The sequence below is a fragment of the Aythya ferina genome (assembly GCF_964211825.1).
Source record: "Aythya ferina genome assembly, chromosome: 21".
Lineage (NCBI taxonomy): Eukaryota > Metazoa > Chordata > Aves > Anseriformes > Anatidae > Aythya > Aythya ferina.
In genome coordinates this window covers 1,783,815-1,811,548 of record NC_140319.1, presented here as the reverse complement: position 1 = coordinate 1,811,548, position 27,734 = coordinate 1,783,815, and the positions used below count along the sequence as shown (strand labels likewise).

The following is a 27,734-nucleotide window of genomic DNA, read 5'->3' as shown; positions in this document are numbered from 1 at the left end:
TAAGCACAGTGGTATTTATGAATTTAGCAAGATGAAAAAACTATTCAAAACAGGTGCTTTCATGTTAAAGCTGGTACTCGAAGTGTTACAAGGTTGGCACAGATTTATTTTTAAAAGTCAGAATTTTTATAAATTTTGATATCTAACTTAAGGTAGAAGAGTTGATAAGAACTGTTAATAAATTAACTGAATAGAATTTACTAGAAGAAAATGAGAAAATTTAGAAAGATGCTCTTGTTTTCAAATTCTTGTCTTTCATAATCCTAAAATTTAATTTATTCTGGTGTTCTAAGGCTTGTGTCTTGCAGCGTCAGAGGAAGGGCTCCATGAGCAGTGATGCAAGTGCCTCTACTGATTCAAATACTTACTATGAAGATGATTTTAGCAGCACTGAGGAGGACAGCAGCCAAGGTAACAGAATTTGGGGCAAGTAACTTAAGTCAGGATTTTATGCTTTCTTAAAGACGTAGTGGAAACCTGGATACTGTGCTTTTGTCTTCTTGGACTGGAATGATATGTAATGCTAAAAATATGAAACTGTAAGATCTGTTGGCAGAAGTAATGCTGACTGTACTCTCTTCTGTAAACTTAAGCCAGAGTGGCTGGAATTTGGCACAGTTTGCTTCTTAGGAGAGTAGAAATTATTTCTTCTTGTAAATTCCTGCTGGACTGCTATAAAACTGCTGAGCCCTGTGATTGGAAGGGAGAAATGAAAATTGCAAATCCCTTAACTCCGCTCACAGAAACTCTACTTCAGTCCTTTTCTATGCTAAATAGTTTGCATAAGGCAATTGCTTACTATACCGTGCTTTTGTTTTTCTTGCCTCCTGTGTTAGATGATGATAGTGAACCAATCCTGGGGCAATGGTTTGAAGAGACAATCTCTCCAAGCAAAGAGAAAGTGGCCCCACCACCACCCCCTCCACCACCACCTTTAGAGAGCTCTCCTAGAGTCAAAAGCCCTAACAAACAGACTGCAGGAGAGAATGGGAACATCCTGGCCAGCCGCAAAGATCCAGAATTGGTATGGGAGCATAATAAATAACAGATGTGCTGCAGCATCGTTTACTTGACAGTAGCTAGCTGTGTTGACAAGTAGCATGATAAATGTCAGGTATTTTAGGTACACTGCTGACAGAGAATCAGTGACTGTCTAGGCTTTGAGGTCAAGAGTTTGCTTTACTCTTCTATTTGTTATTGCTATGGAAGCAAAGACTGAAGGTATCAGTTTGGGTTACAGAGGGAGAGGCAAAATGAGGGCAGAACTATAAGTGAATTAATTTGCTGGTAGAATGCTGTGAGCTCCAGCTCCATTGGATAAAGATAAAAATAAATACTTCAGTCAAGAAGTTAGAAACTTGCAGATTTTTCAGAGAATTATAAAATCAGTCCTGATAAGGAGCACAAAGTGCAGTGAGTTGCATTGCACTAAGTAAACTAAACCTGCACACCACTAACTGGGGTGTTGTTAGGGAACTCAATTTATTTTACTGATGGTTTTGGCTTTTTTAATGTTTTCTCATACTCCCTCAGATTTTTTTTTTCTGTTTCTACAGTATATTTTTCTTTTTCTTTTCAGTTTTTGAGCCTAGCTTCAAACATTTTGAACTTCATCACTTCTTCTATGCTGAACTCCAGGAATAACTTCATTCGCAACTACCTGAGTGTCTCTCTTTCGGAGCAGCACATGGCAACACTGGCTAGCATCATCAAAGAAGTGGATAAGGATGGGCTTAAGGGTGAGTGAGCAGAACTTCTCTGTTAGAGAGTACAAACAGTAGGATTTATAGAATATTTTCTTAGTTCCATGTGGAAATCTTAAATATAGGAGAGCAATAATGTTAAGTGGCTCAATCCCTGTATTATAGGCACATCAGATGAGGAGTTTGCTGCTGCACTGTATCACTTCAACCACTCCTTAGTGACCTCAGATCTTCAGTCCCCTGCCTTGCAGGTAAGTCTGTTATGAACATATAAGTGAAATAAAGAAGTGTTGGTGTCAGTTAATGCTACTATGTGGATTCTCTGTACCTAGAGTAGTGTGTTGTGATTCCATTTGGCCCTAGAGTATATTCTTTTGCAAACAGAGCTTGGAATATTATGGATCCAACAAGTGGAATGACCTTTACAATCATCCAGTACAAAACATCCTGCAGCATATAGGCTTAATATTCAGATAATCCACTGAATTGTGAAGGTGATGAAGGTTGAAGGGGAAGTGAGTTTGTATATTTTGTTTTGGAGACTTACCTCTATCCATGTGTTTGCCAAGATTCGTGCAGATTTACTTTGCTGTCAGGACTGATGACGAAAGGCATTGAAATTATTTCAGGAGAATCAAATTAATCTCTTTGCTTTCATGTGATGACTTGGTAGCCTCTAGGTTTCTTTGCTAGGTCATGGGCTGACCTGGCTTAACACTGCAAGTAGAGATTGCTTACCACTTAGTCAATTCATTGCCTATACTTCTTGTTGACTGTTTTCTACTGTATTTAAAATATCCCCTGCCCAAAAACAAACAACCAAACCAAACAAAAAAACAGTTGTATAAACTTTTGGCTAAATCTGAAAAGAAGCAAGTATTTCTATGATCAGTAGAAGCGGTCTACTTCTGAATTCTTAACTATGGAATGGTGTTGTAATTGTCTCATTTGATGTTTAGATGGGTAAAACTTGAATGTTTTTAGTCAACTAAATGACATTGAGCGAAGAACTTCTACTGTTTTGTTTTGTTTTTCAAAAGTGGTCCCAATACTATTGATCTTAATGTATCTGAGGAAGTGTTTTCATTTTCTGAGCTCTTTATTTTTTGCTCTGTCATTTCTGGAGAGGAACAACAATATCTTCCAGATAGTTGCTTCTGATTTGTTGTGATTTTTCAAGCCTTGAGGGGTACTCAGTTCCTAGTTTTTACAATAACAGTGCCAGTCAGAGTAAATGCAAACTCTGCAAGCTGACCCGTATCATTCTGCCAAAGCGTAATCTCTCCTGCTGCGATTTTTGCAGTAAATGAGTAGAACTTATTAATGCTATTTTTTCTACATTGGAGGTGAAGTTTACAATTTGTTGTGTTTTAAGTAACAAAATGACAATGTAGTTATCCCTCAGTAGCTGTACTATTTGAGATAGGAAAAATATAGCTGTCCAGTACAGCTTTACAAGCTCTGAGAGCAACACTCTTTATTCAGATCTTGCTTTTAATTAAAGCAGCAAGAAAGACTTGCCTCTTTTCAAGAGGTCTCTGTTTTGTTCTAGAACACACTTCTGCAGCAGCTGGGAGTTGCCCCTTTCTCTGAAGGACCATGGCCTCTCTACATCCACCCTCAAAGTTTGTCGGTGCTCTCACGACTTCTCCTCATTTGGCAGCACAAAGCCAGTGCGCAGGGAGATCCTGATGTCCCAGAGTGCCTTAAAGTTTGGGAAAGGTGAGATAATTTTGTGTTAAGTTGAAAGTCAGTCAGTCGTCTCTTATCTCTCTGATTTTTTATTAAGTGAAAATTCCTTGGCACCAGCGTAACAAACACACGTGCGTGTGTTGTCTGAGCACTGGTGGGTATGTGATGCTTGGAGGAGCAGAATGTCAGTCTTCTGTGTGGCTGGAGCTTTTCACCTAAAATGCAGGAAATGAACGAAATCAGTCATCAGAATGAGGATCTAGGTGGATGGAGGCTGAATAGCCTACAGTAATGCTGTTTTTAAAAAAGGAAAAACAAATGTCTTATTTCAGCAGACTTTTAGTAGCTCACTTCTCATTTAGCTGACTCAAAGCCGTAGTGGACTGCCTTTCCTGTGGACGTGAGTTTGCATCTCTATCTCCTTTTAAATGATTGTTCATATTTCCCATCAAATGTATTTTGCCTCTAATTGAATTTATGCAGGTATTAGAATTTGCATAGTCTCATTCCCATACATAATGTACTCTCCTGTGTTGTGCCAGGGGAGGTTTAGATTAGATGTCAGGAAGAATTTCTTCAAAGAAAGGGTGATGAGGCATTGGAACAGGCTGCCCAGGGAAGTGGTGGAGTCGCCATCCCTGGAGGTATTTAAGAGCTCTGTGCATGTGGAGCTTAGGGATGTGGTTCAGTGGTGGATGCGGTAGTGTTGGGTGATGGTTGGACTTGATGATCTTTTGGGTCTGCTGCATCTCAACTGATTGTATGACTCTAAGTAGAAAAGTCATTCATAAACTTTCTCGTTTTCAGGTTTGTGGGCACACTGAAGCAAAATGCCTTGCAGGGGACTCTTCCCAACGATACAGAAGATCTGAATGTTGAACATCTCCAGCTGCTGCTGCTTATTTTTCACAATTTTTCCGAGAGGGGCCGCAGATCTATCATGATGCTCTGTATCCAGACAATTGTGGAACTAACAGCAAACATGGATACCCAGCAAACTTCTGTGCCACTTATTGTGGCTCGTCTATTCTTGGTGTTCGACTACTTGCTCCATCAATATTCCAAGGCCCCCGTTTACTTATTTGAACAGGTATGATTTTGAGATCATGTTCTGAATATGCAGCTGGTCACTAAGCAAAAATCTGTAGCAGGCAATCATTTGGTGTCCTCTCACAGCCTCTGTGAGTAACTTTAGTTTTGGTTCTGTTACCAACCTTTTATGTTATAACAAATGATTAACTACAGTTGCTGATTCCTAGTGGCAGGTTCAGTTAGAGTGTAGATTTCTCATGTAACTGCTGTTCAAAGAAATCCTAAGGACAGGATGGAAGCCCTGCCTTATCTTTCAAAATCATTAGTATTTTGGGTATAGGCATCATTTCAAATACCTTGTACACATTGTTATTGCTTTAGCTTGTCACTGTTTTTTGGCATTGTTCTCATTAATGAGATGCTAGTGTTTTGTGTGTGGCTTTTTCAGCTGTTGGAAGCTTGACCATTGATTTAAGCTGCTCATTCTGGAATAAAAGTCATTAGATAGCATTCTCAGCTTCCCTCGGAAGCTGAGAATGATTGTGTTTTAGCGTTGGGGCTGTTTGTATTTTGTTTCTTCTTTTGTTACTGTTGGGGTCTCCTTGCTTAATGATGAAGTTGCAATGTTGTTTTTTTTTCTTTTTTACTTAGGTGCAATATAATTTGCTGACTCCACCCATTGGCTGGGTGAGTGGGTCCCAGGACAATAGCAGACGAACATCTGTCCCACTCTATCATGGTTTTAAGGAGGTGGAAGAAAACTGGTCTAAACACTGTTCATCAGGTAAGAAGGAAAATGTAAGGAATTTTTTATTCTAAGATTTGCTTTTACAAATAAATGAGAGCCTTTCCTACACCCTGGCCTGGGTACCTTTTCCTACTTTTGATGGGCGTAGTTAAAAACAGATTAAGAAAAGCATATAATTATACTTCAACGGTTTTATTAAAGACAATTATTATTGTCTCTAGGAATATGTTACAAAGTGATTCAAAATAAAGACGATAATACAGTACTGTCAAGCTAAAACTCTCACTGTAAATTTTCTGTACTCTCCTTCCAGACTCAGTTCCACAGCCCAGATTCTACTGCATCCTATCTTTAGAAGCTTCTGAAGATGACCTGAACCGTCTAGATAGCATGGTATGTGGGATTACTGTAAGCCTTCAGAGGGCAGTGTTGACTTGACAAGTGCCAGGGAAAAGAGACGAGAAGGAAAAACCTGATGAAGCAGCTAGAGCAGAATTTTTTCTCCAAATGGAGAAACATCTAAGAGAAAGATTATTAGAGTTGCTTTGCTTTCCTATCAGTTTGTTCCAAGGTAGTTTTTCCTGGGTTTTGTTTCCTCAATAAGTTTGTTGTCATCGAAGGCTTGCATAATGCATGCTGCATTGGAACCAATGTGTTGGTACCCTGACTGGGAAGAGAAGTACCTGACAGTACCTGACCTGTTAACTTCCTGAAGTTACATTTTGCATAGTTCTGGTCTGTGTGTATTCTGAATTCTTAGAGAAAATCTTGACTCTATATAAATGCAGATGCAAGCAATGATCCTGACTTGTCATCTCGTGCAGGTTTGTGAGGTCCTTTTCTCTAGGACTATGAAGTACGATGAGCTTTACACAGCCCTGACTTCACTACTTGCAGCTGGGTCACAGTTTGATACACTCAGGAGGAAGGAGAACAAAAATGTCACTGCACTGGTAAGACTGTATGCATTGCTGTAATGGTGCCTATATTGAGGAATAACAGGTTTTTAGATTTGCTGTTTAAAACAGGTATTCTTGATAGTGGCTGAAGTAATTGAGAGCTTGAAAATCCCATGTGTAATGGTAGTATTTTTAGTGGTGGTACATCTCTCATGGGTTTTTAGTTCACAACATGTTTCAGATCTACTGTTCCTCCCTGGTAACTCCAATTTTTATGTAATCCTTGTCTTCTCTTACTCTTTGTTGCATACTTTGCTGCAAAATATGGAATGGTGTGTGGATGTGATTTGGCACATCTACAAGAGTCTAGAGTCCCTGATGGGATAATTTCAGTATAATGATTGAAACTGCGATCTTCCATTACTAATTAGTCCAACGGTACTTTTGTTTAGGAAGCCTGTGCACTTCAGTACTACTTCTTGATACTGTGGCGAATTCTAGGGATTTTGCCTCCATCCAAAAACTACATGAATCAGTTGGCTACAAACACACCAGAAATGAGTGAATGTGATATTTTACACACGTTGCGCTGGTCTTCTCGTCTTCGAATCCCATCTTACGTCACATGGATCAAGGTACGGCCTCATCATTGTTGTGGTGCTTTATAATGTTGTTGATAGTAAGAATGTCAGTCTCTTGTTCTTCCATGCTTACTACATGTGGGCTTTGTTGTGCGGGCGTGGTGGTGAGAAATTGGAACTTCTGTCTGCATTTTCTGTAGTATTCTAGCCTAGTAGATGGCGGAGTGTGTTGATTACAGAGCACTTCTAAAGTGTGATAAGTCTTTTTTTTTTTTTTTTTTTGGCATCTATAGGATCACCTTATCAAGCAGGGCATGAAAGCTGACCATGCTGCTTCTCTCATTGAATTGGCCTCCAGCAAGTGCAGCTCAGTGAAATATGATGTAGAAATAGCAGAAGAATACTTTGCTCGTCAGGTAAGCTGGTGCGAATGCAAATGTGGACGTGGAACATCTACTTTCATGGAATGATTTGCACTTACGATTCCATTGCTTTGTATTTTAAGATATCTTCTTTCTGTGGCATTGACTGCACAACTATTCTCCAACTGCACGAAGTTCCCAGTTTACAGTCCATTTACACCCTTGATGCTGCAATTTCCAAGATCCAGGTTTCTCTAGATGAGCACTTTTCCAAGCTAGCTGCAGAAACTGATCCACAGAAGTCCTCAGAGATAACCAAGAACCTCCTGCCTGCTACGCTACAGCTTATTGACACCTATGCTACATTTACAAGGTACAACCTTAGCATCTCCAACAGAAATACAAGTTTCTTATGTGCATGGGGCTTTTCATTTTATTTGTTGTTTTTGTAGAGAGGTGGTTTGAAGTCCTTTAGAGTGTCCATTGTTTTTAAAAGGAGAAAAAGAGAAGCTTCACAAGCTATAACATGGAGTTTCTTATTTCTAAGTAGACTTCTTGTCTGATCACCCAAAACTTTCTTGCAAGTTTGCAAAAACAGTTTTTCTCTGAAGATGAAACCTCTTCTTACCACTTTCTAGGATAGTGCTGCTTAAGGTTATTTCACTGACATACTATTGAGACTGTCAGAGAGACCATCGAGGCTTTGTGTGTGTGTGTGTCTGTGTGTTAATTCTTAGATTAGGAGTTTGAAGTCTTCTAAACTCTCATTAGCCCCTATGTAGAAGAAAGCAAAAGTAAATCAGCTTTTTTCTTTTGAGCAGATACTTTTCCTGGTAAGCAGCTTAGAGGAGATAAAAGCCCAAAACACTTAGTGGTATCACATGAAGTATGGGGTAGAACTTCAGAAGTTTGCTTTATGTGTCACCGTATTGACACGTTTAGTTAAGAAATACAGAACTGCTTCCTGAAATGAATCCTTTCCCTCATGAATGCAGATCTTACTTGCTACGTAGCCTCTCTGAAGAAGGCTCCAGTGAGAACAAACCTTCTGAAGAGAAGCTACGAGGTTATGCTGCTGTCCTGGCCATTGCATCCAGCCGTTCCAAGTCTAATACCTTAGGTGAGTGTCCTGGATAGTTCAAATTTCCTTGTGTGTTTGTGGGTGAAGCTCTCTACAGTGCTGCCAACATTCAGTTTCAGAGCTGTATGCTGGCTAATGCATTCTTTTTCCTTCACCACCTTGTTCAGATAGTGTATTAACCTGTCAGCAGCTGACTGGGAAGTCTTTTCTTTTTAGTGTTGTAAAAGCTGAAAAAGAGGGGCAAGCCTTGAAAAGTAATATGTGGGCTTCTCTGGCTTGTTAAAATGGTTTTTATAACCATGTTGATGCTCCAGTGGAATGGCATGGCATACTGTGAAATGCTGGTATTTTGAAGACTGCTGTGAATTCGTATTTTTACTATGTTTCCTGTTGTTTTAATAAGGTGAAAGTAACTGGAAACCTGATGCAAACTTCAGGGATAATTTTAGCTTGTAGAAAAGCATGAAAGTAGCCATCAGCGGAGCTACAGCTCAAACTTAGCTAGAATTGTGTCTTACTTAAATCATGATCTAGTTTTAAACAGTGATGTAAAATCATTCTCTTTGTTCAGTAGGACCCGTGACTCACTGGCTTATGATTCTGTATTGATTGCAGGTCCAACGCTTGTTCAGAATTTGCCATCAGCTGTGCAGACTTTATGTGAAACATGGAACAACATTCATACCAATGAGTTTCCAAACATTGGCTCATGGGTGAGTCCAGCCTTGTGGATTGATCTGACATAATCTCAACTATGTAAATTGCAGGGAATGATGGGTAGTTTGTCTTTCTGCTAAACAATTCTGATATTTTTGTGTATGTATCTGTCTCAATCCTTAGCGCAATGCCTTTGCGAATGACACAATCCCTGCAGAAAGCTACATCAGTGCAGTTCAGGCTGCCCACCTTGGTACTCTCTGCAGCCAAAGTCTACCTCTTGCAGCTTCCCTAAAACACACCCTTCTCTCTCTGGTCAGACTTACTGGGGATCTCATTGTGTAAGTGATGTTTTTCATATTACGTTCTTGCTGTATAGGTCTGTCTACTGCTCTGAATGTCTGTCTTCATCAGACTGGTTGGAACACTTACTGAATTGGATATGTATTTTGAACTAAGCCTTAAGTGTACAATTCTAAATGAATGAAAAATATCCTTTCTCTCTTGATGGGATATCCCTAAAACATAGGCTCCCTGATAGAAACATTTAGCCCTTCCGTTGAAGGAGAACTTGAAGAAACTGGGGTATAAGTTGAGGCAATATGGATCTAGTTTGATTGTGTGTTATCATTCAGTTGTGCAATCTTTTCAAAGCATAAGAAGGAAGTGAAGTGAAAGAATTATTTTTTTCATAGGGATTTAACACAAAGATGGTCTCAAACAAAGTAGTTGTCAACACTGCAGACAGATCCAAAAGCCCTCATAAGTGATAATGTGACTGTCTAGGAGAGTGCTGTAGGTGTATGTATATGTGCAAAAATAACGTGTAGGTTTTTCCAAATGAGAACCATATTTCAGAGGGGAAAATAGCTGTACCCACTGTATTTATCCCTGCTTTCTGAAAAGAATTTTTGTCACATACTTCCATCCAGACTTACAGTTTACTGGTGTGATTTAAGATTTACGCAGTAAAGACGTTTCTATATTTTACCATATAGATAATTAAATTGTTTTCTTTTCAAGCTGGTCAGATGATTTGAACCCACCACAAGTGATTCATTCCCTGTTGCCCCTCCTTTTGGAGGCCAGCACAGAGAGTGTGGCAGAAATAAGCAGCAACTCTCTAGAAAGGATCTTGGGTCCTGCAGAGTCAGATGAATTCCTGGCACGTGTTTATGAGAAATTGATCACAGGATGCTATAACATACTGGCGCATCACTCTGATCCAAACAGGTAATGGACTGTGTGGCTTGTTGTTGTTTCCTGAGCAGCGCAACAGAAATACAAAAAAATCAGCTTTGTTTTTTTATCTGTTGAAGACTATGATACTTGTTGACTGAAAATGTAAGACACTTCATTCACTTCACCAGAATTTTCAGTGTTGCAGTTTAGGCAGCATGGATTTTAATCATCTCTTCTAACTCTGGATAGATCATATATATATGGATAGCTTTTTTACTTAAGCAAATAGAAAATTGTGTAAATACAAGCACAAAATCAGACGTGCTGTGACCTGTCTTGCTTTATATTCCTTTGCCTCTATTCTTGTTGTTTATATGGCTAATCCCTGCTTTATCATAGTGAACTAGCCTGATTATGCTTCCTACCCCTTACTTGCTGTGTATATAGAGAATAAGCTTGATGTGCAAATGTTGCACATCATCTGAAACATAAAACTATTAGATGTGATGATACTGCATCTTTCTAACACTCATTCTCTCCGGATGGAAGGTATTCAGAAGATCTACTGTGCCTTCTGATAGAGGATGTAAAAGTAATTGGATTTTACTTGCAATATATGTTGTGGAGTGGGGAAGAGCACAGTAGAGAACAGGTGCAGTGACACTAAGAGACAAAATATGAAAAGAGCGGCAATTTAGAGGCATTCGTACTGTGAGGTGTTTGAAAGGGCTGTATTATTCTAGGTTTCTAACTGTAACTGGCCTACAGTGTGTGCCACGTTTTTTCTGATCATTTGTTAGATTTGTTGGACTTAATGCGATGTTTGTTAATCAATTGTTTTTCTCCTGTCTCTTGGAAGGAGAACTTCTTTTAGCTAGTGGAAGGTTTGTAAGAATTGTTTTAGCAAAATTGATCACGTATTGTCTCAGAATTATTGAAATTGTGCTTATATATTCTTATTTCACCGTGTCTTTTGATCTTCAGTGGCCTGGATGAGTCCATCTTAGAGGAATGCTTGCAGCATCTGGAGAAACAGCTGGAGAGTAGCCAAGCCCGAAAAGCCATGGAGGAATTCTTTTCAGAAAGGTAAAATTATCTTGAAAGTTATAGGGCAAGCACTTTCTCTTCCCTTTTCTCTTAGCTTGTCACCATTGACTCATTAGGGATATTAATACCTTTGTACAGCACAATACAGACTGTATAGGGATAGTATATCCTTCAAGCAATGCAGGAATTTGAAAAGACTTTCTGTGTGGGAGAGCACCTAGATCTTTGTTATTCCAAGTAAAATATTCAGCAAATCCTTGTAGTGATAAGCAATGGGGGATCTTGTGAGAGGAAAGGCATTGGAAGGAGATTTTTGAGAGATCATGAATCATAGAATGGCCTGGGTTGGCAGGGACCTCAAAGATCATCTAGTTCCAATTCCCCTGCCACAGGCAGGGATGCCACTCACTAGATCTGGCCTGTAAGATGGTACAGTTCAACTTGCAAAATCCCAGGTTTTCTCAGGCATTGGCCCGGCTTAGAATTACGAAGGGTAATTATGATGGAAACATAGCAACAAAGCAATTTCTGTGGCTTGGCTGCTGAGCAGTGTTAGTACAGACAGTTACCAATCTTAAATGTGAGGACAGATATAATGAAATTCAAGTGGGAAAAAAATGGAATGGGTGCTCTTTTACAAAGCTGACTTATTTTCTCCTTCGTCATACAGTGGAGAATTGGTCCAGATCATGATGGCAACAGCCAATGAAAACCTCTCAGCGAAGTTTTGCAACAGGGTACTGAAATTCTTCACCAAACTCTTCCAGCTAAGTAAGTGATTGTGTTGAGTTTCCCTGTTATGCCTTTGTCCACTTACTACTGTTCTTGTATTAGAGAGACTGCAATAGGAAAATGCTTGAAAGAAAAGCTCTAAAAGGAAATGGAATGACATCTTCATGCATAATAGTTTCCTGTGATTTCTGTATGTTGCTCATTCTTTTCTCACTTCCTCTCTTAAGCTGCACATTTATTTGGCCATTTTTTCTTTCAATATTGGTAGCAGCTAACTTTAGCATTAGAGAGAGATTTAAGTCTAAGGAGAAGTTGGTAGGTGAGCATTTTGTGCTCGTGTTCCTATAATGCCTGTCAGGAAATAAGTACTGCATCCTGAAGAAATGATATTTGCTTGTTATAGCTGATTACCTTTCATAAGTAGGAGAGAAGACAGCTGCTTTGCAATTGGGTCCCGGTTCCAAGGAAATGTTTTATGTGACTGGGATCAGTTAAAAAGAGAAAGCCGTCTTCAAACATGTTGTTTGTCACTCACTAGTAATTTTCTCCATCAGCTGAGAAGAGTCCTAACCCCAGCCTGTTGCGACTTTGTGGCTCTTTGGCTCAGCTGGCTTGTGTGGAGCCTGTGCGTCTCCAGGCCTGGTTAACCAGGATGACCATGTCCCCACCCAAAGATTCAGATCAACTGGACATTGTTCAAGAGAACAGGCAACTGCTGCAACTCCTGACAACTTACATCGTTAGGGAAAACAGGTGAAGTACACCTTTGTCATTGCTTTTGTGCACTGTTCCTTTGTTTTACTCTCTAGATGTGCAAATTAATTGAGTTGCTGATGGCTTCCTTTTGTCAGCTTTCAAATAAAATGGTGGAGGAATGGCTGTTTCCCATGCAGGGATTGCTGAGTCAATGCTCTTGCAATGTAGGCCTTAGCTGTACTTCCAGTGGGTGATGTGCAGCATCTGAAACTTTCTTCTTTTTGATTAGCCAAGTTGGAGAAGGCGTGTGCACTGTTCTGCTGAGTACTCTCATACCAATGGCAACGGAAATGTTGGCCAATGGTGATGGCACAGGCTTTCCTGAACTGATGGTTGTGATGGCAACTTTGGCCAGTGCAGGACAAGGCGCGGGACACCTCCAGCTTCATGGTGCTGCTGTTGATTGGCTAGGCAGATGGTAAGAACAAACGGTATACTGCTGTTCATTCATTTGCATCAATTAAAAATGACTTCTCTGATCACTGGTGGACAGAAGTGTATGTTTACTGATACATGCTTATTTTGTAATTTATTATTTGTTATTTGGAGGAATACAGAGTGTCTGAGATAGTGGGTGGGACATGAACTAGCCTAAGAACAACCATGTGATTTCTTTGTCTTTTCCACTCTTGATGGTTTAAGTAATTACTGCATTGATACATTTCCTGTCACTGATCTAGAGCAAGCTAAGTGGTTGGAGCTGTTAGTGGGAACTGACTTTATACTTCCCAAAGACAGTAGCAATGATGTTCTCTGCTGTCTTGTGTTACAGCAAGAAATACCTGTCTCAAAAGAATGTGGTAGAAAAAATGAATGCCAACGTCATGCAGGGGAAGGTAAGACACGTGGCTGTTGTTTAATTAGCAGGAATAAATCTTAGGCAGCAGCTGTATCAGCTGTCTTGTTTTGATTGCAGTGAGAATTTGAAAACAAAATGGTCAGGAATGTGTGTGGTATATTTTCCTGCCTTATAGCAGCTATAATGGGATATAAGCGTTGCCTCTCATTTTCATATGTCTCTACTTCATAGCATGTAACTATCCTGGAGTGTACATGCCATATCGTTTCTTACCTGGCTGATGTCACTAATGCACTGAGCCAGACCAGTGGCCAAGGACCAAGTCATCTTTCTGTTGATGGTGAAGAACGGGCAATTGAGGTGGATTCAGATTGGGTGGAAGAGTTGGCAGTGGAGGAGGAGGACTCTCAAGCCGAAGATTCGGTAGGTGGTAGTCAACAGTTAATACTGCAAATGAGATGAAGATTTATGTTGCATCTTCCAGATCAGATTTGTTTGTTATAGATTGAGAGTTTTTTATTTATTCCTAATGTGGGACAGAGTGAAGAACCTTAGTCTCAAATCTGGAAGAGAATATCTGTTGTTTGTGTTTAGATATGACTATGTGATGTTAAAAGGTGTTTATAGAAAACGGAGAGGAAGAAATGGAGTGAGATGAGTTTGTTCTAGCCTATTTGTTGTTCAGTTACTAGCTTTTGTATTAGTACACATCTTAGATTAGGCTTTTAAGTACTGTTGGGTGAAAAGAAAGCTGTTAACTCATTTTTGAAATTTTGTCATCCCAAAATATTAATTTGTCACTGTTTTCTGTTTCTCAGTTCACTCTTTCTAGTTCCTATAAAACGTCACCATCTCCTATTTTTGTGTGGTTTGATATACCGGTTGCCTTACTTTAGCTAGGTGGTGCTAAAACTCACTGTTCTTAAAATGCACATGTAACATATGCGGAATGTATTCTGTACCATGAGCCTTTACTGAAGCTGTGTAGTTCTAAGACCTTACTAAAACATCTTTCTTCTTAACAGGATGAAGATTCTCTTTGTAATAAGCTCTGTACCTTCACCATTACACAGAAAGAATTCATGAATCAACATTGGTAAGAATCTCTCCAAACTCATGGTCAGAATTTCACCCTGATATTTCCGACCATTGAGAAGAAAACAATGCAGTCTGTAGAGTATTCCTGAAACACTGTCTTTAATAACTCACCTGACTTCTTTTGTGCAGGTATCACTGTCACACTTGCAAGATGGTTGATGGGGTTGGTGTTTGCACAGTTTGCGCTAAAGTTTGTCATAAGGATCATGAGATTTCTTATGCCAAATATGGATCATTCTTCTGTGACTGTGGAGCAAAGGAAGATGGTAGTTGCCTGGTAAAGTGTCTTGATGTCAAAATTCAAGTTGTGATGTCAAATTTCAAGCTGTGTATTCCTGTGGTATTTCAAGTCTTTTGCAGAGGTTTATGTTCTGCAGTAAGTTTTGTCGTGGTAAGAGTACTAAGATCTGAAGGCTCTGGCTTTACAATGAAGCCTCCTAATACACAGTTTGTCTGGTGATTTATTTTTTTTTGCACCAAATAACTAAATAAGTGCATTGGCAAATCTCTGTCCTAGTGGCTACTGGAATTCTACCTACTGATACAGCATTTGCAAGTTAGCTTAAGCTACACAGCTGTCAGATGCTACCTTTCCCACATTTTCCCCTAACAACAAAGAAATTTTATATTAAATGTGAAAGCTTTTCATATACTTGGGTGGAGGGTGGCATGCTGGCTACTGTTTTCATTTCTTGAAAAATGCATTTTAAGAGAATTGAATTCTTTCTTTGAAATAGCATGAATCTTGTTGCCACTGAAATCTATATTCGTTTTGTAAGTGATGAATTTGAGTCTGGTTTGAACTTTAAGCATTTGTGTCATCTGCAGGCTTTGGTGAAGAGAACCCCCAGCAGTGGTATGAGCTCTACCATGAAGGAATCTGCCTTCCAGAGCGAGCCTAGAGTGCCTGAGAGCGTCATTCGACATGCAAGCACCTCTCCTGCAGAGAAAGCCAAGGTCACCATCAGTGAGGGGAAGGGCCCTGATGAAGAAAAACCCAAGAAGAGCAGCCTGTGTAGAAATGTTGAGGGCTGTCGAGAGGAATTGCAGTCCCAGGTATAATTATCAGCTAGCTGTTAAAAGGTTCATGGTTTATGTTGAGGATCTCAGGCGGACTGTGGTGGTTATCAGTCATGGTACTTGATTTTTGGGGTCTTCTTTATGACAGTAGGGATCATAGAGGCGGCTTCAGGTTTTGAAAACTTATTGAAATGCAGATCTTCTGAGGACCCAGCAGGAGCATCTTGAGCCTCACTTGTGATATTTGTTTCTTGTAGGCCAACTTCTCCTTCGCTCCTTTGGTGCTGGAGATGTTGAATTTCTTAATGGATGCTATTCAGATAAACTTCCAGCAAGCCTCAGCTATGGGGAGCAGCAGTCGTGCCCAGCAGGCTCTCAATGAGCTGCATACATTGGACAAGTCAGTAGAAATGACAGATCAGTTGATGGTATGATACTAAAGGGGCTATTATTATCAGTAATTAGATTACGGGTAGATTTTAAGCAGAAAAAGTCAGTGATGCACTTTCTTCTGCTTTGTCTGCTATTAATGGCTCAGGTCCCAACTCTTGGCTCCCAAGAAGGTGCATTTGAGAATGTCCGTATGAACTACAGTGGTGATCAGGGCCAGACGATCCGGCAGCTGATCAGTGCTCATGTGCTAAGACGGGTGGCGATGTGTGTGCTGTCATCCCCACATGGACGTCGGCAGCACCTGGCTGTGAGTCATGAAAAGGGCAAGGTGAGTTCTTTCATTCTGTAAGGACTCTCTAACTGTGGAGTTGTAAAGGAAAATGAAATAGCCTAAGAACACTGAACAACAAATTGTGATTTGGGCCACCTGTCCTCAAATCTGGTTCTTCTGTCAAGTACCGTATGGCTTAAAATAACCTCTAATTTTTCAGAGAAAAGAATTTTTGCAGCAGAAGTGGTGAAAACAGTAAGGACACAGTCATAGAGATGAAATAGAAATGACGTTTTCTCCCAAATCCTAAAGTTGGGTAACTAAGCTCATTTTGTTTTGCAGATTACAGTCCTTCAGCTCTCAGCTCTGCTGAAACAAGCAGACTCCAGCAAAAGGAAATTGACACTCACGCGCCTTGCTTCTGCACCTGTTCCTTTTACTGTACTGAGTCTAACTGGAAATCCCTGCAAGGAGGACTACTTAGCTGTGTGTGGACTGAAAGTAAGTGTCTCACTAACCCTTTTCTAGGCCCTTGGAAACATCATCTCAAAACCGTATGTATTTTTTTCTTTTAAGGAGCTAGCTCAGAGCCAAGTCCAAAGATCTGTCACTAATTCTAGCTCATGAATCACTTCTTTACTAGATATGTGAAGTAAAAGAAATGGTATGTCTATGAATTATGCTGTAAATGGGACAATGCCTCAAAATAATACTTCTTAGTGTTTTTAGGTCAAACTTGAAGACAGGAGTCAAGAGTGCCTTAGTCTGTAACAACAAGTATTTTGTAGCAAAGACCCCTTTTTTGGTATTCTCCCAAATTTGGATTCAGCTTTCACAGTGTAAAATCCACAGATTTCTTCTTTATCTAAGAAACATCTGGACTAGACCTTTTTTTTTTTTTCTTACTGACTTCAGTGTCACTCATGTTAAGTGCAGGAATTTGAAATTCCTACTATATGAATCATTATTGAAGCTGAGAGGAATGCCAGCTTTTAACTCTGTTCTTGGCTTGATAGGGATACAAGTATTTTGTTCCAATATTTGACCTAATCTAATACTACTATTTTCATTACTTCAGGACTGCCACGTGTTAACATTCAGCAGCTCTGGATCAGTCTCTGACCATTTGGTACTTCATCCCCAACTAGCTACAGGAAACTTCATCATTAAAGCTGTGTGGCTGCCAGGATCTCAAACAGAGCTTGCTATTGTGACTGCAGACTTTGTGAAGGTATGTTTGGCCATAACCTACTCATGAGTTGTGGTTGCCTTCTTTCAGGCATTACATTCTGGGTATGAGTTGTATGTAGAAGAAGGTGGTATTCTTAGAAACAAATTAAAGATGTAAATTTGTGGTGTTTGGCTAGTGTAAGAAAAGGCAGAGACAAAGAACGCAGAGAAAAAAAAAAAGAACTATAATCTGTAATATAATAATTTCCTTTCTTAACTTTTATCCATTTGAACTGTGGGGAAAAAAAAAAAAGTTTAATATCCTATCAGTTAACTCTTTTCTTGATTTCTCCCCACAGATTTATGATCTCTCTGTGGATGCCTTGAGCCCAACGTTCTATTTCCTCCTACCCAGTTCCAAAATCAGGGACGTCACTTTCCTCTTCAATGAGGAGGGAAAGAACATAATAGTGATCATGTCCTCTGCTGGGTACATCTATACACAGCTCATGGAAGAGGCAAGCAGTGCCCAGCATGGACCATTCTACGTCACCAATGTGCTTGAAGTTAATCATGAGGACCTAAAGGTACTGGTGACTTCTCTTTCTTGTAGTATAGGAAATGTGTCTTTATTAGTCTTACAGTTGGAGGCAGAAGTGTTTTTTTTTTTCTTTTTTTGAAGTTCCCTCATCTAGATCAATGAGCTTGGCATTCCTTTAAGAGAAATACCCTTGCAGTGAAAGGGAGTGGGGTTAAAAATGAACCCCCTTGATCCTTTCATCTAGGAAATGAAGCGTGTTTTTCTGTGCCTGGCTGTGAAGTTACGCCCAGCAGGGTATCTCAGCAGGGAGATGCCTTTGGAGCAGTGCTGTTCTCTGCCTGAGGTTCTCCAGGGGTGCAGTAACCAGAATGGATAAAGTTACTGACTGTTGCTGAAGCTGCAGGGATGGAGTGAGACTTTGTATCTCGCCCATAGCTGGTTTATAGCAGCTCTGTAGTCTTGGGGCATGCTAAGTTACAGGTGACTTTTAAAATCCATCCACGTTTTACTCAGTGCTTTTCCCCGAGCCTGCTCCGAAACAGGGAAATAGATGAGAAGAAGGCCCACAGGAAAGCTCTTTTTATGAGCTGGGAACATGGGGAGCGCTCCATGTGAGATTGTCATACAACATTCAAGCACACAGATGTGGTAGCTGAGGGCTCTAACTACAGCCTACAGGTATGCAATCTCAGTATCCCATTCAAAAGCCTTTGAAGTATCTGATGGATGAGTTCACTACAGAATTTAGCTTCGAAAATTGTCATCTTGGGCTGTTCTCTCTTACCAGTGGGGAGAGGGCTTTTGGAATAATTTGATCAGTTGAGAAACTTAAAAGCCTGACTGCTTGAGAGTGTTTTGGAGGATGCATATTTATCTTAAATGTTGTTTTTTCTCTCTGATCCTACAGGACAGTAATGGCCAGGTAGCCGGAGGTGGTGTGTCAGTGTATTACTCCCATGTCCTACAGATGTTGTTCTTCAGTTATTGTCAAGGCAAATCCTTTGCAGCCACCATCAGCCGGGCCAGTCTGGAAGTGCAGAGGCTATTCCCAATTAACATAAAGAGGTGAGACTCGGCTGCAAGGCTCCCCTGAGGTTTTCCTATCTGGTAATAAATAGTAATAAATATTGCTAATTGACAACCCAGTTTCAAATGGCCAAAGCCTGTGGTGAAGTTCCTCTTTGAGTGATGTTTTCTTGTTAATTTGCATGTTGCTCTTGGCCTAGTATCGGATGATTTGAAACCAGAGCTCACTCTTTCAGCAGCGGGATGCGTGTGCATCTCTTCCCACTAGGATTTCACAGCAGAAAGGTGGCTTCCGAGCAGCCGTGCTGCACTGTGTGGAGCTGCGACTCATGCGGCAGCTGGAACCGATGGGATTACCCTCCCTCGCGGAGGCTGCAAAGCAGGAAGCCTTTGTTTCCTTTCGGCACCAGTACTGCAGTGGACCTTGTGCATTGTGCATACTAAGGCTTATTTTCAGGCTCCCTTGCAGGAAAACAATCTCTTTTTTCTTGCCACATTCATAACATAACACGTCCTGTCATCTACTCTGATAACCTGAGCTGGGCATTTCAGCCACAGATTCCTCGCTAGCATGACACAAAGCCACTATCTTGAGTGGGCCCCATGGAAGGGACACGTTCCATGAGCTTTCTGGCCCCAGTCGAGCTTGGCTTAGTGTTTATCAACTTTTTTTTTTTTTTCCAGTAAACAAAGTCACAAAGATTCTACTGCATTGGTCTTTGTTTAGGGCTGCTGGGTGTGCTGAAACATGGAACAGTGTCCATGGAACTGTGTGTTCACCTGGATTTTAGCCTGTGTGCCAGACTGTGCTAGAATGTAGCAACGTGGTCTGTTGGTACCCCTAATAATAACCTGATAACAGGAGCACATGCTTTAAAAAGATAGCTGAAAGCCATTTTAAAATTACATTCTTGGCTTTGGGTATAAAATATTACTAGGTAAGTGTTTTACCTTGAGTTTTCAGGGCTTCCTTGAGAGATCAGGGCCATGTATGGGAATGCTTGTGCCTTTTGCCTACTTGACACTTTCTCATGTTTCTCACCTATAAACTGGGTACCTGTGTTCCTAGTTGTTCAGTGATTTGAATTCCTACTGTGGAAGAAGCTTTAACTGATTTAACAGTGGTGGGTTTTTGTGTGTTTTCACTTGTTGCTTCTTAAATCAGTGTCTTTTTGCCCTTCATCTCTTGCAGTTCAAATGGTGGGAGTAAGACTTCACCAGCATTGTGTCAGTGGTCTGAAGTCATGAACCACCCTGGCTTGGTGTGCTGTGTTCAGCAAACCACAGGTGTTCCACTGGTGGTTATGGTGAAGCCAGATACCTTTCTTATCCAGGAGATTAAAACCTTGCCAGCCAAAGCAAAGGTTTGTTGTACTTCCCTTTCTTTTTGGTCCTTCAGGTGTAGTCTCTTCTTGTTCCAATAACAAGATCTCTGGACTTTTTAATGCAAAGAACAGCAGTTGTCGAGTCCCTTCCTTGACTTGCATTGCCTACTTTTGCAGATTCAGGACATGGTGGCCATCCGTCACACAGCCTGCAATGAGCAGCAGAGGACGACTATGATCCTCCTGTGCGAAGATGGCAGCTTGAGGATCTACATGGCAAATGTAGAGAATACCTCCTACTGGCTGCAGCCCTCTCTCCAGCCTAGCAGTGTCATCAGCATCATGAAGCCAGTTCGCAAGCGCAAGGCAGCTGCAATTAGTAAGGGACTTCTCATGTATCTCATGTAAGCTAGCAGTGGCAAATACAGATGTGAAGATTGATCAGCAGCATGTAGATACTTAAGACATTCATATCTGATAATTAGCATTTAACCTCAGGGCTGGCCTAAGTATTGGCTAAAGTATGGGTAAAATCTTCCCATTGATGTCTGTAACAATACATAGCTATCTGGCTAGCACAGGCATTTCCAAAGTAGGCAAGTTCATTTTGCTGTTGCTTTATCGTAGCTTTGCCTCTTAAGAATGTTTCTTGCCAAAAGCATCCATCTTGTCTCTTATAGCAACTCGCACATCCAGCCAAGTGAACTTCCCTATTGACTTCTTCGAACACAACCAGCAGCTCACAGATGTGGAGTTTGGAGGCAATGACCTGCTGCAGGTTTACAATGCTCAGCAGATAAAGCACCGGCTCAATTCCACTGGCATGTATGTGGCCAACACAAAGGTAAATGGGGAAATTCGGGCATTCTCTTGGACTTCCAGGTGACGTTATTGTCTAGATTGATAGTATGCCTTTGTGATTTGTCTTCTGCAGCCCGGGGGTTTCACCATTGAAGTTACAAACAATAACAGTACGATGGTGATGACAGGCATGCGGATTCAGATTGGCACGCAAGCAATAGAGAGAGCACCCTCGTACTTGGAGATATTTGGCCGCACCATGCAGCTGAATATGACCAGGGCTCGTTGGTTTGACTTCCCTTTCACTCGCGAGGAAGCCTTGCAAGCTGACAAAAAATTAACTATCTTCAGTAAGTCATTGTTAATTGTTTGCTTGGACTGCCTGTTGGTTTTGCTCAGGCATGTTGAAGCTACTTTGCTTCAGCTCATAGCAGAGAGGGTTTCCACAAGCTGTTTATTTGACCTGACCTCAGAAACAGTTTGAGGGGCAGATCTTGCACACCTAATAGCTGTTTCTATAGGGCGCAGTTTCTTGCTGCAGCAGGTGAACATGCAGTAGCTCAGCTCAAGAATTTTGGGTGGCGGTAATAGAGAAGGGAAGTAGCCTTGAAAAGGAGATGAAACTGTCAGGTCGGGCATATATTGACACAGCACAATTACTGTCCTTGCCTTAAGAGGCTATGCTTATTTTTATTCAAAAGAAAAAGTTTTGTTAGTCTTTAAGAAATTTCTCTCATCACCACAGTTGGGGCTTCCGTGGATCCGGCTGGAGTCACGATGATGGATTCCATAAAAATTTATGGCAAAACCAAAGAGCAGTTTGGATGGCCTGATGAGCCCCCTGAGGATTTCCCATCTGCTTCAGTGAGCAATGTTTGTCCCCCAAACCTAAATCAAGGGAATGGTACTGGAGACACGGAGTCAACTACCCCTGCTGCTGCCAGTGGGACTGTCCTGGAGAGGTATTGCTGCAGTCTTTCTTTAATTTCTCCATGAAAATGGATAGTTGCTCTAGAAGGCACCTAGGTACCTTTGTGTGCCTTTCAAAACTAGGAGAACTTAAGGAGTTAGCGCGTTGTTCTCGCTGCTGTATAAAACAACAGCAGAAAAGTGAATGATTATCTCCTAAGGAGAACTTTGTGCTCCCTCTTGATTCATCTGGTGGATTAGAGGGATAGATGTGTGCGCATGCTTTGTATGCTCAGTTCACTTGTTATAGGAGTCTTGAAGAGCTGAAAGAAAATTCTGCTTTCTTGGTGCTTTTTCTCATTTCAAGTTAGCCCTCTTTCATTCTCTGGAGCTCACAGAGTTTAGGTCTCTCTGATGTTCAGTTCATTTTGAGGAGGACTTTGTGTGTGACCTTGCTTTAGATGTGTGGTTCCTAACAGGTTAGCAATAGAGCCCGTATATTACAGGCTTTACTGTGGTGGAGACAGTGTTGTTTCCCCCATCCATATCCATACTGAGGGTCAGAGCACAAGGGTGAGTTGGGGGATATATTTACAGAAGAAAGGGAACTTTTTGTATATCCATCCCATTTTCTTTCTCTGGGCTCATACAGCCTGTGCCATCAGGGTTGTAGAAAGACTGGCAAGCTAGCAAGGACAGGAGGGCAACAGGTCATAGAAGAAATAACGCTGCTGAAAAATGAGCACTGTAAGGTATATGCCTCTTGACTCTGAGTAAATCGTGGCTGATTGTCTTGCTGAAATTCTCACATAAAGGTTCAGAGCTTGAAGTAGTGGATACATCCAATTGAAGGATCTATTTGGACCTATTTTTTCCTGCCCATAATTTCTCTTTTCTTCCCTTCTCTGCTGTGACATCTCCACAAGATGTCTCTCTATGCACGGACATGCCTTCCATTTTTTGAAAGCAGTGGAATTATATCCTAAAAACTTGGAACCAAAGGAAACTATTCTTTTTATTTTTACTTACATGTTACAGAACGCAGTGTGGTTACCTTATAAAGGGTCTCTTGAGTAGGAACAACTAATGGCAGGCAAGAGGCAGCTTTCCTTTCAGAAGTTCGGTGTCTGTACTTCAAATTTAACCTTCAGTTGTGCTTTAAGCAGTGTGCTTGGCTTCTCTGTGCTAGGTGGCCTGGATCTCCTTCATTTGTTGTGCTATTAGGCAAGTGTCTGCTGCCCAAATAGAAGAGCCATGCTTAGATTTACTGTATATATTGCACTCCCAGCTTCATGATTTCCCTATTTAATTTGCCTTTTGCTTAGGATGTGTTCTAGGGAGTTTTTCTGTGAGCTTTACACATATTTTTTTTTCTTTTTCCTTTTTCTTTGCTCCCCCAAAGTTCTGAAACTGAGTCCCTAACCACCCTGGACCGGTTAGTATGCCATCCTTTTCTCTGCACGAATGAGTGTGTGTCAGAGAGGCAGACACATGTGGCTTTTGTTGACTGTTTTTTTTGTTTTCCAAGTGACATTTGCTTCTTTACATTCTGGTCATTGCATGGCAGATGATTTAGCAAAATGTAAAGACGAAGCGGTTTGCAGATTTTTTCTGTACACAGCATAACTGTTGCTTGTTTGACAGACTCCTCTTTTTGCTTTGTCCCTCCTTACGTCTTTTTCTCCCACTTATATTTCCCTACTAGCTTTGTGAAGGGTGACTGAGGGTAGGGGATTTCAATTTTATTTATCACCACCAGACCAGAGAACTGTTGTTTCTTCTATCTCGTATCCAATCCTACACAGTTATTTCTCCCCTTAATGCTGTCTCTTCCCTCCCTCTTCCTATATTCTTGCACTGCTCATTCTGGTGTGCCAGGGGGCATTTCAGGTAGTTCTACTGCGAGATGTGAAGTGGTGCTGCAAGGGAGAGTCAGCACCTTGCTGCAAGTCGTAAATAAAGTTCTCAGTTGGGGCAAGTATTTTACTAGCCTGCCTTATTGCTGTCAAAACTTTGCATCCATCTCTCGCTTGGCTCATACCTGGTGCTCGGAGTTAATTTTCCTCTGGAGTACTTTGCGCTGAAACTCCAAATTGGAAAGAGCAACCTGTGTGAAAATAGCAAGCGAGTAGAATCTTGCTCCCTTAGAAAAGTCGGTTACGCTTTTTCCCATGTGTCATACCAACCCTTGATCTGCAGTCATATGTACGTACGTCTGTGGGCCATGGTGAATTGGTACTGTCAAGACAATCCAAGTTATCCCTGCTGCAGGCTGTGTAAGGAAGTGTTTTATCCTCTTTGGTAGAGAAAAGCCCCTGTCTTTCAGCTGTGGATTATTAAAGCAGTCCTAAGTTTGTCTGTGAGCGTGAGCCAGGTTTAACTCTGGTCTGTAACACAATGAAATGATATGCATGGTGCCTGTGGCAGGTTTTATCATGCTTTGATTTTGTACTTGGCATTCGTTAGCTGTCTCTGAGCTACTCATGACTGTAGCCTGCATAAAGCAAAGTGCTAAGGCGAGAGAAGGGTTGCTGTACTCAAGCCTGCTTTCCTTTCTCCCTTCAGGCTAGTAGTGAGTTCTTTAGAAGCGCTGGAAAGCTGCTTTGCTGTAGGACCAGTCAACGAGAAGGCAAGTAACTTTCTGAATACATTCTTGAGCTTTCAGAGATGGGGGAGGAGGGGCAAGATCATCAGCACCTCCTGCAGCCCTGGGGGCCTGATACAGAAGAGAGCCGCATCCATTTTGCTCAGAGCACTGATCTGAAAGTTGACTTAGCGAAAAGCGTTTGAAACTAGTTTAGAATGACAATTGGCATTTGCATTTATTGCTGGTGGGATTTTTGTGCTGTAGAGTGACCTTGTTTGCAAAATCATCAGGGTAGAAGCCTATAAATCTCAAAAGGACTTGTTTAGGCATGTGAAATGTTCTTTAAATGTCAAATAATAAATTGAGGGGTTATCAAAACTGTATTGCAAGAAGGTAGAAACTTGCATGCTCAGTGCAAGGAGGGGGGGGTTGCTTGCAGAGAAATTGGACTCATGCATCATCTTAATGGTTAGTGAACTGAAGAATGTTTTTTTTTGTCTGTTCTTGGGAACAGGAGAAGAATAAGGTGGCTGCTCAGGAACTGGCTACTATGCTCCTGTCCATGCCAGCTCCTTCCAGCGTCCAGCAGCAAACCAAGAGTCTCTTGGCTAGCTTGCACACCAGTCGCTCAGCATACCATAACCACAAGGTAAAATGATGGTGCAAAGATTTCAGCAACTACAGTAACTTGCTAGTTTATGTTTGAGGTGCAGCCTGCCCATAGAAAGCACTTTTTCCATGCAGTGTAAAGCTGCTGGCTAACTTTCCTTTAGCTCCTGCTGCCTGCCTTGCTGGTACAGTGTTTCATTGAAGTTTCACTAGCTAAAATGCTTTTTGAAGATTTTGTTGGGAAATAATAGCAATCATTCCAGAGGAATCAGGATCTTGAAACACAAGCTTGTTTGTAAACTGTGTCAGTAACTCTGATTTCTGTTTGCACGTGCATCTGACATAGGGTGATAGGAATATACTAGGGTAAGAAGTGGTTGGACTGTGCTAATATAATTGCATTAAATGCATAGATGCCTGCAGGTAGACATTCCTAATGATTTGAATGGTTATGTTTATACATTGGTCATCCTGTCTGCATTTATGCCAGAGGGAAAGAAAAATGAAAATGAATTCTCCAGACAGATTTTTTTGTTGTTGTTACTGGGTGATTTTTTAATATTGTTCTTTATAGATGACACTGGCAAAGAGAATTAAAACAGATGTCTCCATGAGCTATCCTGCGGGTGTATTTCAGCTGTTTTGCTGTTCTGCAGTCTGTTGTTTTTCTTTGCCTATGTTATCTTCCACTTTACAGGATCAAGCGTTGCTAAGTAAAGCCATTCAGTATTTGAGTTCCTCAACCAAGGAAGGAAAGGACCTTGATCCTGAAGTGTTTCAGAGGTTGGTCATCACTGCTCGATCCATTGCTATTATGAGACCCAACAATCTGGTCCATTATACGGAGTCAAAGCTGCCACAGTTGGAAACAGGTATACAAGTCTGGATTTTTCTTGAGCTTTCTCTTGTGGTACCTGAAAATGTGTTGTGGTATTTGGTTCAGTGTGAGAGAGTCATATTTGAAATACGATATGTCTGAGATGGTCCTTGTAATGAAGACATCAGACCCTCTTAACAAAAGCCTTTTTCAAATAAACTTGGTGTTTCCCTGCGTATTAATGCTTTGCTCTGCACAAGTTTGACAGCTGTTCTTTGATCTGTATAGAGAGTGAAGAAGGGCAAGAGGCCCAGAAACATGCTGAAGGAGAAGGCTGCACGTTTATTACCCAGTTGATCAACCATTTCTGGAAGCTACATGCATCAAAACCCAAAAATGCATTCCTCGCCCCTGCCTGCTTGCCAGGTATGCTAGCTCTTTATTTGTTATAGTCAAGGTTGTGTGTTTTAAGGAAGCCTATTTTGAGCTTGTAAACAGAAATTATTTGTTTCAAACTAGACTTAAGTTGTTAATGATGCCATGCATGCTTTATAAGCATGCATATCTCTGAATTCTGCTCTAAAACTTCTGTTCAAAAATAAGTGTATATACTAGTAAAAAGAGACATGATTGATTTATTTATGGTTGGCATTCGGGAATATTCAGTGGTGCTGGTATATGGCACATGCAGTATTCCATGTTCTATACAAGGTTGGTGTTCAAGCTCATTCTGGACTGAAGCTTCAATATTTTTGTGGCACTAGCATAGTGCTTTGAAGTCTACAAATAAAAGATGCTTCCTGCAGTGTCTTGATCTATGTGCTGAAATGGAAAGGTAGTTGATTGCAGTCCTACTTTTATTCCTCCTTAGGTCTGACTCATGTTGAGGCCACAGTCAATGCTTTGGTGGATATTATCCATGGATACTGCACATGTGAACTGGATTGTATCCATACAGCATCCAAGATCTACATGCAGATGTTACTTTGCCCAGTATGTAACCTTGCTATGCTCTGTATCAACCCATAACACAAATAACATGACAAGTAAAATACATGTAAAATGATAAGATGAGGCAATAAAAATAGAAGCTTGCAGCCAAAAACATACAACCAGAGATAGGTGAAGGAGAAATGCATCTCTCCTTGTATTTTAATAATGTTTGTCATGCATTAACATGTAATAATAAGTGCTGCTTTATGGCTTTTGGGAGAAAAAGGGAATTTAGAAGGTAGGCAATGACATACGCCTTATGTGAATCGTGACCAATCAGAAGTGTATTTTTGCCCATCTTTCTAAATACAGTGAATAAGAACTTAAAGCTTAAGAAGTTTAATGATTACCTATTAACCCTCTAGGATCCTGCAGTGAGCTTTTCTTGCAAACAAGCTTTGATCAGAGTACTGAGACCAAGGAACAAACGGAGACATGTCACCTTGCCATCTTCCCCTCGCAGTAATACTCCTATGGGTATGAAAAAATCCATTCATCTTTGTCTTTAAATGAGCATGACCTGCTTCATTTGTCAGAAAAGACCCCAAAAAAGTAGTCTTTTAAATGGGACAAAAGTAGCCTTTCTTCATTCTTTTCCTTTCTTCCCTCTCTCTTGCCTCCCTACAAAACTTTTTTTTTTTTTCTTCTAATACTCACCTTGTCTTTGATATTCTAGAATTCAAAGGGGAGGTCTCTCTGAGATACTCTGATTTCAGTGACAGCAAAGCTTGAGTATTTTATTGAAACTGTAGCAATACAGTAATACATGCATATTTTCAAGCCTTTACATTATCACTAACAAAAATATGTGTGGACATAGATTAGGGTATCAAATCTGCATTCAAGAGATACTTTTTAGTATTGATATGAATTGTAGCTGTCATGGAATCTATTGGTAACTGT

General features: G+C 40.7%; 1 protein-coding gene across 5 annotated transcripts in view; it reads left to right on the top strand.

Moving 5' to 3' along the window:
• Nucleotides 1-27,734, top strand: part of UBR4 (ubiquitin protein ligase E3 component n-recognin 4) — a 77,918-nt gene that overhangs the window by 9,749 nt on the left and 40,435 nt on the right. For 3 of the 5 annotated variants that reach the window (XM_084494837.1, XM_084494834.1, XM_084494833.1), the window contains exons 14-56: nucleotides 294-411; nucleotides 837-1,024; nucleotides 1,580-1,739; nucleotides 1,869-1,954; nucleotides 3,256-3,425; nucleotides 4,203-4,485; nucleotides 5,079-5,211; nucleotides 5,489-5,568; nucleotides 6,000-6,128; nucleotides 6,527-6,709; nucleotides 6,949-7,071; nucleotides 7,161-7,390; nucleotides 8,013-8,137; nucleotides 8,714-8,811; nucleotides 8,939-9,096; nucleotides 9,779-9,988; nucleotides 10,922-11,023; nucleotides 11,655-11,755; nucleotides 12,271-12,469; nucleotides 12,702-12,890; nucleotides 13,245-13,308; nucleotides 13,503-13,694; nucleotides 14,297-14,367; nucleotides 14,499-14,646; nucleotides 15,198-15,425; nucleotides 15,647-15,817; nucleotides 15,928-16,110; nucleotides 16,396-16,554; nucleotides 17,132-17,284; nucleotides 17,583-17,810; nucleotides 18,672-18,829; nucleotides 19,983-20,154; nucleotides 20,293-20,494; nucleotides 20,796-20,959; nucleotides 21,050-21,266; nucleotides 21,662-21,878; nucleotides 23,228-23,260; nucleotides 24,391-24,454; nucleotides 24,927-25,061; nucleotides 25,719-25,893; nucleotides 26,127-26,264; nucleotides 26,710-26,831; nucleotides 27,197-27,308. In XM_084494837.1, the coding sequence (XP_084350963.1) occupies nucleotides 294-411; nucleotides 837-1,024; nucleotides 1,580-1,739; nucleotides 1,869-1,954; nucleotides 3,256-3,425; nucleotides 4,203-4,485; nucleotides 5,079-5,211; nucleotides 5,489-5,568; nucleotides 6,000-6,128; nucleotides 6,527-6,709; nucleotides 6,949-7,071; nucleotides 7,161-7,390; nucleotides 8,013-8,137; nucleotides 8,714-8,811; nucleotides 8,939-9,096; nucleotides 9,779-9,988; nucleotides 10,922-11,023; nucleotides 11,655-11,755; nucleotides 12,271-12,469; nucleotides 12,702-12,890; nucleotides 13,245-13,308; nucleotides 13,503-13,694; nucleotides 14,297-14,367; nucleotides 14,499-14,646; nucleotides 15,198-15,425; nucleotides 15,647-15,817; nucleotides 15,928-16,110; nucleotides 16,396-16,554; nucleotides 17,132-17,284; nucleotides 17,583-17,810; nucleotides 18,672-18,829; nucleotides 19,983-20,154; nucleotides 20,293-20,494; nucleotides 20,796-20,959; nucleotides 21,050-21,266; nucleotides 21,662-21,878; nucleotides 23,228-23,260; nucleotides 24,391-24,454; nucleotides 24,927-25,061; nucleotides 25,719-25,893; nucleotides 26,127-26,264; nucleotides 26,710-26,831; nucleotides 27,197-27,308 (6,571 nt within the window). The remainder of the gene's footprint in view (nucleotides 1-293; nucleotides 412-836; nucleotides 1,025-1,579; nucleotides 1,740-1,868; nucleotides 1,955-3,255; nucleotides 3,426-4,202; nucleotides 4,486-5,078; nucleotides 5,212-5,488; nucleotides 5,569-5,999; nucleotides 6,129-6,526; nucleotides 6,710-6,948; nucleotides 7,072-7,160; nucleotides 7,391-8,012; nucleotides 8,138-8,713; nucleotides 8,812-8,938; nucleotides 9,097-9,778; nucleotides 9,989-10,921; nucleotides 11,024-11,654; nucleotides 11,756-12,270; nucleotides 12,470-12,701; nucleotides 12,891-13,244; nucleotides 13,309-13,502; nucleotides 13,695-14,296; nucleotides 14,368-14,498; nucleotides 14,647-15,197; nucleotides 15,426-15,646; nucleotides 15,818-15,927; nucleotides 16,111-16,395; nucleotides 16,555-17,131; nucleotides 17,285-17,582; nucleotides 17,811-18,671; nucleotides 18,830-19,982; nucleotides 20,155-20,292; nucleotides 20,495-20,795; nucleotides 20,960-21,049; nucleotides 21,267-21,661; nucleotides 21,879-23,227; nucleotides 23,261-24,390; nucleotides 24,455-24,926; nucleotides 25,062-25,718; nucleotides 25,894-26,126; nucleotides 26,265-26,709; nucleotides 26,832-27,196; nucleotides 27,309-27,734) is intronic. The other 2 variants (XM_084494836.1, XM_084494835.1) reach the window with 1 other exon arrangement.